Source organism: Nyctibius grandis, chromosome 7 (genome assembly GCF_013368605.1).
Source record: "Nyctibius grandis isolate bNycGra1 chromosome 7, bNycGra1.pri, whole genome shotgun sequence".
In the NCBI taxonomy this organism is placed as follows: Eukaryota; Metazoa; Chordata; class Aves; order Nyctibiiformes; family Nyctibiidae; genus Nyctibius; species Nyctibius grandis.
Window position 1 is genome coordinate 23,728,571 of NC_090664.1, and position 14,957 is coordinate 23,743,527.

Here is a 14,957-nt window from a genome sequence, read left to right on the forward strand (position 1 = left end):
AACACCTGAAATGTGACTTATTTATTCATGACATTGACTAGTGCCTATGACATTGCTAGATAGCATAATTAAAGTACATGTAACAAAGATCTGACCCAGAGAAGTTAAATATGCAAAGTACTTTCTTCCAATGGTCTTTGAAAATAATCCACCTGAAAACTTCAGGATTTGTCTGTATCAGATCTTGCATGAAGAAAACAGAATTCCAGTGTGCTGTAACTTATGTGTTTCCTCTTTGCCAATGTAAATCGAATTACTTTATGCAAATGACCCTTGCAGGTCTTCAGTTTGCATGCAGTGAGATGTTGCGTGCAGCTTTTATTTTTTCCCACATAAATCCTGACAGTTGGGTATACGTAAACAGTGACAAAAAAAACCAGTATCAAAACAAAACATCTTTGTCTGCATGATTATACTGTATCAAATTTCTGTTTTGAGGCACAACTGTAGTTGTATCTCTGTGTACTTCCCTGGGGAATAAAATACGGGCAGGATGTCTACATATCAGAAGTTATTTTTCTGGAGTCTTTGGAATTTCATTCTTTTGTCCCCCTGATGCAAGAGCTTCAAGCAAAGCACATGGAACCCCGAACTTAATTTCACTATTTACTGGCAAAAAGGTTCATTAAACCAAATTTTAGAAAGTTAAGTGTTTTCTGTGAATCCAGTATGCCTTTGGAAATGAATGTGATTACAGACACTTCTAGAGCTATCTCAGTTCCTGAGACCATTTCTCAGTACAAAGCAGAGTATCAGTCATTTCTTTGGAAGGAGAGTAGGGAAAGGAGAGGAAATATTGATGTTACTTTCTTAGTTTTATTATTATAAAGATGGAAACCCAGAATTCCTTTGTGCTTTACACTCATGCAGATCCTTCCTTTTTTCCTTGTAATTGACAGAAAATTATCTTTTATACAGTGAAGATCAGAAAGATACTTTGGTAACTCAGACTTTTCCTGTTCACTTAATGTTTTTCTACAAAAGACTAATCCCTCTTAAATGACATATTTCTTTCTCCAACTATCATTAATTTAATATAAATTAAATTTTATGATATGAAACATACTCTGCATCCTTTATATCACCTTCCACTTCTGCTGTTGGCTACAGCTCTTTTAGAGACAGAGAACATAACATTGATTTAACTCAAGTTCAGCTTAGGCAAATAGAGATATACTAGAAAATCTCAGATCCATAAAGGGACTTGTAGATTCTATTAGGGCCAAGTGTCTCACATTTTATAAATGAAATGTTAGGCAGTGAATACCTAAGTCTCCTTTAGGAATTCAGTCCTTTCTTATACATTGGCATTGGTGTCTTCATAGTTGTCTAGTCATGCACTTAAAAGTAACCAAACGATCAAGAAGCTTATCAAATGATGAATTTATGAATTCTAACCCAATGTACTTTCAGTAAGGAATACAGTTTATATGCATGTAAGGCAAAACTATTTGTGTAAGTGGCTAAAGAAAAAGAATCAAGAAACCATAACAGAAAAGACTATCTAAAATCCCTTTTCCACTTATTACTTGCATTATTCTGACCTTCAGCTGTGTTTGACAGAAACACTTCTTGCTGAAGACCATACTTGAATATGGGAGCAACACCATCATAGTCCTACAATATAAGGTTATAGCATCATTCTTCAAAATTATTATTCCAGCTGCTTCTTCACAAAATATTTGTACTTAATATTATTGTATTTAGTTTAAATTGACTATAAAATCAATGTGTTAGAGACAACCCAACCTGGACGCAGTTGGACTGAAACTTTTCCTGGTGTCACTTGTGTATTTGTTTCATGGTCACTGGGTATTGTGACATGAACTGTGGGATTTTCTACAAAATCTGATTGGCAGCCTCTTTTCATTAAGTTGAAAACAGTGTCACAGCGTCCCTTCTGTGTTGTGTCAGCCATGAAATCCTGTTTTATAAGAGACAAAAAGTACAAAACAATCTGAGCTGAGAAAAACAACTGTAGTATCTTCAAAGGAAAGAGAAAAACAAAATAATAGTCTTTGAAACAATAAAATATGCTACTATAATTGCACAAATTGTAGAACAAGTTCATGGAAGCCATATGTTTTTAATAAGGGCAATGACAAAATATTTAAATTAGAAGTTAAACCTAATTGCCACAATGACTTTTTTCTACAAAGGACAAAACTTTTGTATGAGAAAAAGAATCTTGCACAATCAGTACAAGCTGACTTTGGAGAAAAAGGAAACCACGTACTGTCATTATGTCACTAAAAAAAGTTCTGTGCTATGCTATGAGTTAGTTATACCAATAAAGTGTCATTCACACAACATCAAAACAGGTTAGTTTTCAGAGGAATCCAAGGGTAATGTTACTTAGGCTAATATTTAAAAGTAGCAGCAGAAGTCAGCTTTAGAGTTATCTAACCTGAATTTGTCTATCCCAGATGTTTACATTTTGCCCCATACCCTACACCAAATCCAAAGTACAGCTGGCCTATATCATTTCAATCCCCAGTAAAAAGGAAGCTATGTAGTACAAGACTGGGCAGTTTAAGATGCCACCAACATAAAAAAGCCCCTGTAACAACAGAAAAGTGATTAGTAGCGGGATGATCTTAGAAGCAGCACATCCTTTGTTGCAGTGAAAGGGCAAATTTGCCAAAATTGTGCCAACGTGATCCAATGCAAAATTTCTTCCTGACCACAAATCTGATGATTAACATGATTCTGATCATGCAAGGAAAAAAAGGACAAGATCCTTTGTACTCTTTCAAAGCATTGGTCCATCCCAGCCACAGCTGGAGACCAAACAATGGACAATCTCTGATATTTCAGAGGCAAATGGGGAAAATAAACAATCAAAAAGTGCATACAGCCAACCGTGTATTAGAGAATAGTCATCCAGACTCTGAAAAGACCAGAGAAAGCCCCTGAAGAATGAGACTCAACAGTCATGTATCTTGTTTTCCAAGTCCCAACTCATTTTTGTAGTCTACCTCTGATATATTTTTTCCATAACCTTCTTTAACGTAGACAACAGGGACAACTTTTTAGGTTACGGCTATTTATATACTCTTTTTGATGTATATAAATTTCAAAAAGGTGGATTTTTAAATGTATAAAGAACAGCTCTCACGATTGACATGAGAAGTGAAGAAAGAGAAGCAGGGCAGAAGTGAAACCTGGTCAAATCTGAGCACCTAGTTAGAAGACCTACTGCAGCTTCATAGCACTGGAAAGCTAAGAAGTGCTGTTCCATGATAAATACAGATGTAGCAGGATAAAATTGTGCCCTTTGTAAGATGACAGCAGGCCACAATAATGGACCACTCCACATTGTAAACTATTGTGCCATCTACACATGCCGTAAGGCTTCTCTTGTAAAACAAGCTCTCCATGCCTCTATTGCATTACTTATCCTTACACTTTTTGCGGCCTAAGTTAATCATTCCAAGACACAGTATCTCAGATAAAGTTACACCAGTGCCTTACACTCTTTATCTCCTCCAGGCACACCCTAGGAACTTATCTACCTTCTCTGCTAACCTGAAAGCTACTACAGCTAATTTGCATGTGACCTTCATGTCAGTGATATTCTTCAAATCCAACTGTTTTTTTCTGTCAAACAAAACCAGAAATTCACATATTCTTACAGTTTGCAAAGCAATAACAATTTCAGAATAATTCTTGCTACCTAAGATCTATCTTCTGTGATAAGTGTCAGAACTGATAGCTTCACGTGTCAAAATAAGAAAAGTATAATTTTATCCATTTGTGACAGCAGCAAAATATATGGTGAAGTCAAAGTTAACTCCACTGTTAGTAAAATCTTTTGCTAAATGCAATAGGCATATATGTATAGACTTGCTCTGATATATAATGAGGACTTAATATAAATTACTGATAAGTAATTTTGCTTTTGAAGCCAAAAACCGTTGAACTCTCAAAGCTACTATAACTCTGCCAAAGCTGTCTGCAAAGCAGATGGAATGCATTAAAAAGTTCTCACTTTACTTAAAATTACTGCAATTTTCCAAATAAAAGATGGTATTTTCTCCTTTGGAAACAAAATATATTTCACATGATTTCTCAGGTTCTGTCTCCAGAGATCATTTAAAGATTTTCTTGCTATTTCTCACTACAATTTTCACAGTTTAAAAGTTTTTACCTTTATAAAGATCAGAAGCAGCTAAAATATAAAGTCAAAAGTAAATAAGAAAATGCCATACCTCTTGAGCGCACCATCCACACTCTGGACCCAAAGCAAGACACTTTGTGCATGTTACTGCATTTGAAGTGGCACATCTGTTTTCCGCTGCAATGAAAAACAACACCAAACATTCATGATTTATGATGATATATGGGAATTGTAAAATACCTAATTTTAAACCAAGATTTCAAAAATTACTTCACCAGATTAAGAGTGGTGACAACGTATCCAAACAGAAGTAAAACAGAACAAAGGCAGCCCAGTAAGGGAATACTTGCAGCATTTTTTTTTATCTACAGTCTAGAACTATATGTACAAATTGAATAAACTCCATTCTCAAGGCCAAATTTTTAAGATCCTGATTTAGCATAATTTTGAAGTGAAAGTTTATCTTTGGCATGTACCTTGCTGATTTACTGCCTAACAGAAAAAATTTACCAGGTAGCTTATCTCTTCATAGACATTTTCCTTTTAAGGCATTTACACTTGACTGAGTTACTCATTATTCACTCCACATGGAACCCAAAATATTTTCTCACCTTCTATAAATATTTCCCCTCTGCATTTTCCGCAATGAATTGTTTCCCAGAAGAGACAGTTTTTTTTTTTTTCCAGAAGCAAATACAAATTTATCCAACATTATGTGTGTCACAGATTGAAGACACATCATTCTGTACTAACAACTGCAGAAATTGTGCCTACTAACAGGTCTATCAGCAAAGGCCTTTATACCCTTTTCACAGCTTTGTTTTATAGGCCACTGCTTAAGTTACTACTCTTTGCTATGAAATTTTGGCAGTCGGAATTGAGAAGAAGAGATAGACTTTTCAAGGGACCTGGTCAGCTCAACTTGAATGTCAGCATTAGCGTATCCTTTCAGCACGCTCAGCACAAGGCCCTTGCAGACCAGTGTGCCTCTACATGAGGCAGAATTCTCCTGCCAAGAGCTATGAGGAAGGCACGTAATATGACTTTTCAGTGCACAGCACAGTAGTAGTGCTGTTTAACAACACTCCGTAGTGGCATATTCAGCATGGCATATTATATGATTATAAAATATACTGGAAACAAAATAAAATTCATTATTGCATATAGGAAAGGCTACATCTCTTAATTGCTCCATCATGATAATGCACGTATCATTGTACCAAAGCAGTTTGAAGAAAGGTTTGTTTATCATCCAAAGTTTTGGCTACATGTACTGCTGCTCAGATTCTTTCTTTCCAACCTGCAATAATGCAAACCATCTCTCTTTTTAGAGTAATGAGAGCAACTTCTCACAGTGAAAAGCTGCATTAGAAAAACACATACTAAAATATCTTTTTTATCTTTATTTAACTGATTTCAGCTATGGGTTCAAAGATGAGATCCTGTATCACATGAACAGCTAGTCCTCAATGGGTCACTTTGAATAACTGATGATCCAAGGAGCTAATCACAGCTTGCAAGTTATTAGTATCAACAACATATATACCATTATCAGTATTAACAAAATAGAAAAGCCTAGTACAGAACGATTGCAGCATTATACTGATAACATATAGGTTAGTGGCAATTTCATTAATTTCAAAGGTCAGATCTATATTTCTGTTTCATATAAACTGCTGTTGACAATTTTTGCCATGCAGACAATGTGAGAAAATAAATGTATACGAAAGGGAGAGAAACTCTTATAGATATCAGAAACGATAAACTGAAAAGCAGCCCAGGAAGGTGCTGGAACAGAGGGAAAACTGATTAAAGGGTGGGAGAGGTGGGCAGGGATAAATAAAGGAGGAGTTGCTAAGGAGAGAGAAAAGAACAAGACAAAATCCAAAAGGTTTTTGTTTGTTTGTTATAAAAACAAATACAGCAAGTTTGACTTGGATGTGAAATGACAGCAAGCTCATTCAGCACTGACACAATAAAACTTCTTTGCATTTATAAGAAGATGGCAACAGCGCTTTATGTTCTGCAGTCTGAAAGAGCAGACCTGGAGGCCACAGAAAAAAGTTACCACAAACCGCAGGAGAGGAGAACAGGGGTGAGGATTCCAGGTAGGTACCTACATGCACAGGGCTGTGGAGCTTGCCACAGATCCCTTTCTAGACAGTATTGGTAAAGTGCAAAGACACAGGATGAAAAGTTGTTGAAGGAGTAAAAATAAAAGGAATGTAATTGTTCTTGGCACAGAAACATCACTCCCATCTTCAACTGGATGCCAAAGACAGTAAAGATGAAACACAACACAAGAAAAACAGAGTAAAGTGATGGATTCAGTAAAAGTTTAAAAGGACAAGAAAAGATAAGAATTGCTGATGTGAAGTGTGACAGTGGGTAAAGACCAGCATGGGACAAAACAGGGAGGAGATGACATGAACTTTGAAGTTACCGATCAAGTAACGTCCCCTATAAGAGAATGAGCTGTTCTGACAAGAATAAATAGTTGTCAGGAAGAAATCAGAGATCTGTGTATCTAGCTATACAGATAAGGAATAAGCCAAACTAATTCCTGGCCATCATAATCAGTAAACCAAACTAAACCAAATAATGAGTTTGGCCTAATTCATTTCCTGCAGTAATTTCTGAGACTCCTTTCTTAAAACGTATAATCCTATCTGCATCACACACATTTCCCAAAACTAAATGCCAAAGACCATGTAACAAAACATTCCATGTCTTACTGTAATGTGCACTTGCTAAAAAAAATACTATGTGTCTATGACTGGAACAACTGTACCATATTTCCAGATGCTTTGGAAAACTGACTGAAAAGTAATTGTCCCGAATTTTTTTTCTGTATGGTTAGTTTAGGTACTGAATCTATTGAAGCTTGATTTAGTTTATTAATACAACCTGTGTGATAAAGTACTGGGGGGGAAGAGTATGTCTTTCTAAACTGCTAAGGCAGAAGAAAAGATCTTAAAATACAGTTTGGGTTTTTAATGTGATCATGGCAGATGAAATGCTTTAACAAATGAGATATACAGTATTGCTGGATGGAAATCTCTTTGCTGATAACTCTCCAGTCTCAAAAGCCCCATTTTTCACAACATGAAGTCACGGACTGGCAGTTGACAACCTTGGTACCATTGGCTCAAAAAGCTGACTTTTTTTGGCTGAAGAGAAACTTGAAAAAGGTTTATTAATGCCCAAGACACATTCTGGCTACATCACTACTGTAGTTCCCAAGTACATAGTCCCTTATAGCAGTAACATTTATGGACATGCTTTCATTCAACAAATATTTATTATTTAGTTATAAGCCTACTCTAAAACCATATTGATTTAGTATAAAATTCTCAGTGTCTTTTAAAAATCATATGCTAAAGCAAGAAACTTTTTTTAATGAGTTGGCTGAAAAAAGAACTGAGATTTTTCCTGCGACTTCACCAAAAACCGTCCAGAAAAGACTGAGTTACTGTTCAGCCAAAGCTAAGGGCAAGTTTCTACTGGCTTAGTTATAATTGATGTATGCCAAAAGGTATTTTCAACAAGGGCCAAATTTTGTGCTGGGAACTGCAGAGGCATATGCATATAATAAAAGTGAGTGCAGCAGGTTAAACTGCACTTTTCCAGCCTCCTCCACAAAATACAACCGCGCTCCAACGACTGCAGCTATTTACATTGATCACAGGTGTGGCAAGCCTAAATTCTCACCAACAAGAGAGATTAAGGCAAGACAAATATATATGTTATAATCTTATCCTGCCTCCCTGTTATGAAAATAACTATCATGATCAGGGTATTTATCTCAGAGATGGAATAACAATAATGCACACTGGTGTTCGAGAGGGGATGTTAAACAGGTTTTCAAACAGACAGCACTTTGTTCAAATACAGCCAAGAATTCAGATTTATATCAACTTCACTGTTGGTACATGTTTTGCTGTTTTTGGAAGGTGTACCATTTGCTTTCTTAAAAGAGAAAGCCAAAATGTAACTACAGCTTATATTCCCGGATCATGGTCCTCAGACTGTTGAACACTAGTTAAGGCAAGAAGACATGAAATTATCTAGCCTCTACAGAGCTTTCTTACTTAAATTCTGTATCCAATCTTGTTCTAGGGCAGCAATCAGCCAGGCTGTCCCTCTCCACAGATAATGTGGCCTTCAGTAACCTGCGTGTAGCATCACTTCGGGGGGAGAGTTGCAGCTTTTATGCAGTATACTGCAGTTATCTTTTCTGTCTGTCTTCAGGAGCTAAACGTGACTCCTGCAGAGGGGACAGGCAGTAATTGTCCCCGCTAACCCACAGCTTCTCAATTCGCTTTGCCTGAATGTGCAGATACAATGAAAAGCATTGTAAAAACGTTAGAGAGGGGGAATTTTTTCCATGATTATTGTGTCTGACACTTACTTGCTCAGATTACAAGGAAAAAATGAGTGCCTGTGCTTTAACTGCCAATCCTAAAACCTAACCTGGGAATTAGGGTTTTTTCCCCCCTTTTTCCAAACAAGCAGCAATTCTCTCTACCCTTTGTGCACAATGCCCAGGCTTTAAAAACACGCTTTGTCACCACCAGTTTTTCCAAGAGGGTTACAAGGTACGCCTCAGAATCAGCTTTAGGAGGTCCTCACCCTTGCCCAGAAAAGGAGATTTCAACTTGAAAACTGTACATCTCTTATGCTTTATAATAAATTCCTAAGATTGCTTGACCAAAAAAAACAGACAACTTTTCTTCCCTCTCCCTTTTTTCTATTACATACTGGATTTGTTAATTGGTTTCATTTCTCTATTAATGGTTGTCCACTTCAGTTTCACTATTCACACAGGAGCTAAGCTGCACACTGGATTTGAAAATATCCTTTACCAGCAAGAGAAGCAGCACTAAACTAAAACTCGGCATGTACGAGACACATGCGTTTGCTAAGAAAAAGAAGATGTGTAAAAGAAAGGTGCAAAACATGACTGGCACTGTTAAATCCTGAGCCCTGGAAAAATATTTCTGTTAACCTGGCAAGTGAGTAAAAGGAAAAATACTTCTGTAAACATGGCAAGTGAGTAAAAACACCTTTCCGTTAAAAAATCCAAGCAAACAAAAAAACTCCCAAACCAAAAAACACCTTAGACTTTCTTTTTCTCTAGTCATTAAAAAAAAATAATTATCAAGTGTTACAGTGTTCCTAAAAAGAAAAATGGAGTATACTGGAAGAGATAAACCAGAATGTGGTTATAGAGAAGACAAGAGATATAAATGAGACATAAATAAGAAGTATACATGCACATCTGGACAGTGAAAATGCAGTGAAAAGCATCACTAGCGAACAAGTCCTGATGACTGATAATGGGCTCCCATTCCTAACCCTGACAATATCCCCCTGATGCTTTTGGGATTCCCCAGTTAATCTGCATTACTGTATGAACACAGTATCCTATGAACATGAGGGGCATTACTGAGAGTGACACAAATGATATAAAAAGCCATCAAAATGGAAAGTAAGGCAGCAGTCTGCCTCACTGTATGAGAGTTCACGCCTTTGCAAACTATGCAGCAAAATAACCAAGATCTTCCTTTTTTTGCACATTGTGCAAGGTCTGAGTGATGCCACTCGAGAGAACTGATGATGGATATCAGCTGAACAAGACAAAGGCAAAAGGGAGGAGGAAAAGGGGGAGACCTCTGTCAACACAGCATTAGGAAAGCTCTGGCAGAAAAGGACAGTCGTAGCTGATGCTGGAGGACGGCAAATGTATCATAAGTCTGCTGTGCAACGGCACGTGGAGATGGAGTTCCCAAGCAGTGTATGGACACTTCCATAATTAGGGAATCATATAGACACTAGGCTTCAAGGGAGTACTCCTCACACCTCTCTGAGCCTACATGTGTCTTTCTTAGCCTCATCTCTCTGAAAAGTTCTATCAATCACTTATATGAATGTTGCACTTCATTCAAGAGGCAAACTTGGAGAACAGAAGCCTCAAACAGATGCATATAAGCTCAAGTTTTTCATGTATATATATAAATTTTAAGGATTTTTTTTTTTTTATTTTGTCAGAAAGATGCATACAGCAGCGTTTTGGAAAAGGTACTACCCAAAATAGCTACTGGTATAGCAGTTAGGACTCACAAACACAGCATTCAAACCATAGCCTCAAGCATGACCTTGACTGTGGGAGACAGAGCTATTGACTACTCCAGACTGACTTTGTTCCCAAGCCACAATACAGAATGAAAACAAGCAATGTAACCTTGAAATTTTTCACAATACAATTTTTGTTTCTTGGCCAACTTTACTTGTAGCCTCTCCTTTCTATGAAACTTCCTGCGTTTACGGGAGATAGATAGTTAAATTTTGTTGATGCAACGCATGCCTGCAAACAAGGAGTCAAAGACTGGTTTTTGAAACAAACCTATTCTGTCTCTTGCAAATAAAATCATACAGGACAATTTACTGCGATTATATCATTAGAAGAGACTCATTTCCCACAGCCATTAGCTTTTATTGCACAGGTTTGATGGTCCTGTTTGCACAGCTTTTCACCAATAAAAATGCAAAGCATATGGAAACAGAGAGCTTAAATCTTTTATTATTAAATGCCTTGATTTAAAGGGAACTTCAGGATGTGCAGAGCTGTGTTAATTCCCTTGTTTCCTAGGATGGAACACGGGCATAAGAATCATTATACTCTAGTCATTTCCAGCTGCTAGAATTACCCTTGGAGTTGGCCAGCTTGGACACAGTCATGCTGCTTGAGCGAAGCCTGGAACGGCTACTGCCGTATTTCATTGCTAATACAATTTCTCGTGCATTAGTAAGCACAGCTAGCAACTAGCACATCAACAACCTAGAATAGTCAGTATATTCCTGTGTATACTATAAAGTCTTTACCTAAATATGAGGTCATGATGAATATAAAGGTAGACACAAGTGACTATTTTTTGCCTGCTTAAGATGTTCAACCTTGAATAAAAGAAGTCCAAGGTGTATCTCCCACCATCTCCTATAGCTCCACCTCCTCAAACCAGGCTCTCAACCCTTAATTGCCTCCCTAATCTACATTTCTACTGCATATCTAGTCTTCTCCAAATTCTCTTGTTCTGCCCCATAAGAGCACAACTTCTTCCTGGCCCTGTGTCTTCATTCACAAACCCAGAGGCAGTGCAGAGGATGGGCAACAACTCAGAAGTATTTCTTCCCAAGGAGTTTCACCATAGACCACCCAATCCACAGGTTCGTAGTCCATAGCAATGCAAACAGCACACTTCACTTACTTTTATCTACATACATCGTGAGTTGGAACAAACTTACTCTGCATTTCAGACCATAATTCTCAAAGCTGAAAACCTAATGGAACCAGTCCCTCAATTCTGAACAAAAAATGGTAACTGAATTGTGTTTTTACAGAAGTTTTCCTTGAAACAAACCAAAAGCCCCAAACCAAAAACTGTGCCTATGTGTATATTAGGAAGACATATCAGGGTTAAAACAAAACATTGAACACATAATAGTTTACACTTACAATGAGAAAACCTCAAGAATATTAAATAAAAGCTAAGACTGGTATCAGAAAGGATAACCACCACTCTTCAAGGACTTGTAGTTTGTAGCGCACAAGTTTGGGAGGAGCATTTATTCAGCAGGGCTATTTTAAAAATGTTATTGCCTTCTGGAATATAAAGCGTTTGGTATTTATTATTTCAGTAATTTGCTTTTCAATAGGGCTTTCAATCTTCAAACATGATTATTGGCCCTGAGACAAATGGAATGTGGTAAAAACTTTCTGGGATTTTCTCCTAAATTATTTTTGTTACTCTTATGCTCTTTGAATTCAGAAACAGTTAGATGTCATATTTTAATTAACTGTGAGATAACACAGAACAAAAGACTCTTTAAGATCCCATTTGGTGATTAACAGATGAATTAAAAGTCCTTTGAAGGTGAGTTAAACTACAGTGCTTTTCTGGATATATAGATCAAAAATGGATGAACACAAAGATCTTCTAAAAGAATACTGAGAAATTAGTTTCTCAAATAGGAGATACATGCATTGTTCACAAACAAAAAAAAAATGAAACCCAACCATACCTGTCTAGGAACAGACACTAGCCAACCTCCATTTTAGGTTTATATAAGCCTGTTTGTTAGGTTTTTATAATATGGGGACAAAGATTACACAAAACATGACTGCAGGCTATAAAATATGCAGACTCGCATACAAACGACAATTACTGGTGCACACACACTGTTTGAATGCAAGTAAGTATCCACATACGTGTATGGTCTGCAGGTGCGCTTTAAATGCTCTGTAAGGGACAGCCTTCAAACACACAAATTCAAGATTTTCAACATGTAGTGGTTTATTTAATGTTCTGAAGTAATGCCACAACATTTCTGACAGTAAAATGCAATCCAACAGTTTTGCTTAGCTTGGAAGAGCATGCTTGTTGATGTCATTAGTTTCATTTAGGTCATTTTGCACCATTTGTGCCAGAGTGTAAGCTATTTCAAGTTTTCTTATTTCCTGGAAGTCCTGTTTGTACAAGAAGATGGGATCTTGGTTCAGCTTGCCAGCAAGAAGCTCACATCTGAAAGAAGTTGTCCTCAGCGCAGTACTAAACCCTGTCACCCTACAGAGATGAAATGGAAATAAATCATACTCTTAAGTACAGTAGAACAAGTGGAGTTCACTTAGTCTAATTCCCTTGAACACCAAGAAGGAAGAGAATTTATTTTGGAAAGGGCAGTTACTGGTTTAATCATACTTGGACTACTTTTGTGATGCCACCATACCTCATGCAGCTGTATTCATAACACAGCTACAACAACAGCAAAATACCAAAATACTTAAGTTTTCAAAATTTGAACCCAATGCAATATTGCTGCTGCTAACAACTTAACTCCCAAGTCAGGGAGCAGAGAAGGGGCCTGAAGAAAAATAAAAACATCATTCCACCTGCCTGAAGCTACAGAATTTTCCTCCTCCAATAATTATAGTTAAAACCTCTGTGTTGATATCTTTTGATAATTATAAATCTTTCAGACTCATTACTGTCACCAACGGGTAATAGCAGGCATATGACAATGAAGTCATGGGAAGCATAGAAATATATGAAGAAAAAAGTCAGTTACGAGCTTTGCAAACTTCTCAATTAAGGCAAATATAGCCTCAGCTAGAAGCTGCTTCTTTGGCAGCTTTCTAATGCTGTGAATTCCAATCATCCTGAAACACTTACATTTTGCTCAAGGGGTTATTCTTGTTCTGCCACCAAAACAAGGGGGAATCCTGAATGGCTGGCAAGAAACTTACTTTTCTTCTTGAAGAAAGGTTCTGTTACAGTAGACAGTGAAATAATTCATTAGACCCTACTTCCTTCCCAAAAGCTAAACTAAATAGCCCAAGTTCATTTATGTAAACTGTCAAAAGAAAAAAAAATATCTTTTAATAAAGTTCAAGAGCTTAGAGAAGAATAACAGACCATATCCTACTTTGTCCATAATAAATTATGCCTATTTAAGCAGATCAGAAAGAAGTATTACATGTTTCCACTGGTTAGACAGAAGTCAGCAATTAGTAATGGACACATACAGGAGCTTTGAAGACAGATTTTGCTGGAAAGGAGGACATAAGTAGAAAAAGAAACACCAAGGCCTTAAGAATTTGATTAAAAAAAAAAACAAAAGTTTATTAACACAAAGGAATTTATATTCTTCTCCAGAATTTTGTTTTCAGTACGTTCAACTTGAGAAGCCAGCTTTATACCAAAATGTCTGCACTACCAGTTACAGTAAAAGCACAGGAGTGTTCACATATATGATTCTTGAAAATACAACATATGATTTTAGTGTCATTAATGCATTTTAAGAACACTGAACAAACTTTAAAGCTCAAAACACAAAGCCATTCCACCTGTCCTTCTTACCCTGACAGAACTCATTAAATCCCAATCACTGCCTAAGATACACCTATCCCAATACTAAAAAAGTACGGTTTTGCTATATACAGCTTTTAAAATGTACATTGGTGATAAATAAAATACTTCATGTATGTAGTGTAGATTTTATTTGTACCATAAGGCTAATGTTTCTTATGTCAGGCCTGTTCTAAAGAAGTGAGATCCCTAGCTTCTAAGGACTTACTCCCATAAATAATGATGATGAATCTGATTTTCTGAAAAAGTCTTGATAAATATCAGCAGCCCATGTCAACTTACACAAGTTGTAAATATAGTATCTTATGTTTCTCTTCTCATATCTCCTACTGTAGATTAGTAACTAATATAAATTGTCCTAAATTCAAGACACAATTAACATGGACATGCCATCATGAGTTCTTTCTAGAGATTTGAAAAATATTACTAGTATTTATGCACTTTGTGAAGTATAAGGGAGATTATAATCTTACGTTTTAATGCCCCCTTGTTGAATATACAACCAGATGAGGGCTTAGTTGATGAAGATTTTCTTAAGCTCCCATAAAGCTCACATTCTGACATCTTTCTGATTCTCTGGGGAGGCAAATTAAATTAGATTGTACTTTAATGGAAAATCAAATTTATTCATTCAGGCCTCTTGACTAATGGGATATAATTCCTGCTTACTCAGCTGTTAGAGTTCCAGCCCTTGAAAGTTTAAGGACCAGAAAAGAAGCTACTGCCTCTTCAAATTGCTGTACAGAGCATTCCTGTCACATGCAATCTTCAGGCTGCCTTCACAACTTCCTTCAGCAACACAGCTTCTTCCACTGAGCCCCAAAAGGAAATGGGCCAGCGCAGAAGAGAAATCAACAGACACCAGTAAAAGATATCGTGACGTATCATTTATTTCAGACATTTTTGTTCTG

The 14,957-nt window shown here is 36.8% G+C and overlaps 1 protein-coding gene across 1 annotated transcript in view; it reads right to left on the bottom strand.

Annotated features, from left to right (window-relative positions):
- The window catches only part of ITGB8 (integrin subunit beta 8), a 43,709-nt gene that overhangs the window by 23,383 nt on the left and 5,369 nt on the right, over positions 1–14,957 (bottom strand). Inside the window, exons 2-3 of the mRNA XM_068405226.1 lie at positions 4,212–4,297; positions 1,750–1,924 (exon numbers count right to left, since the gene is read on the bottom strand). Coding sequence (XP_068261327.1) covers positions 1,750–1,924; positions 4,212–4,297 — 261 coding nt within the window. The remainder of the gene's footprint in view (positions 1–1,749; positions 1,925–4,211; positions 4,298–14,957) is intronic.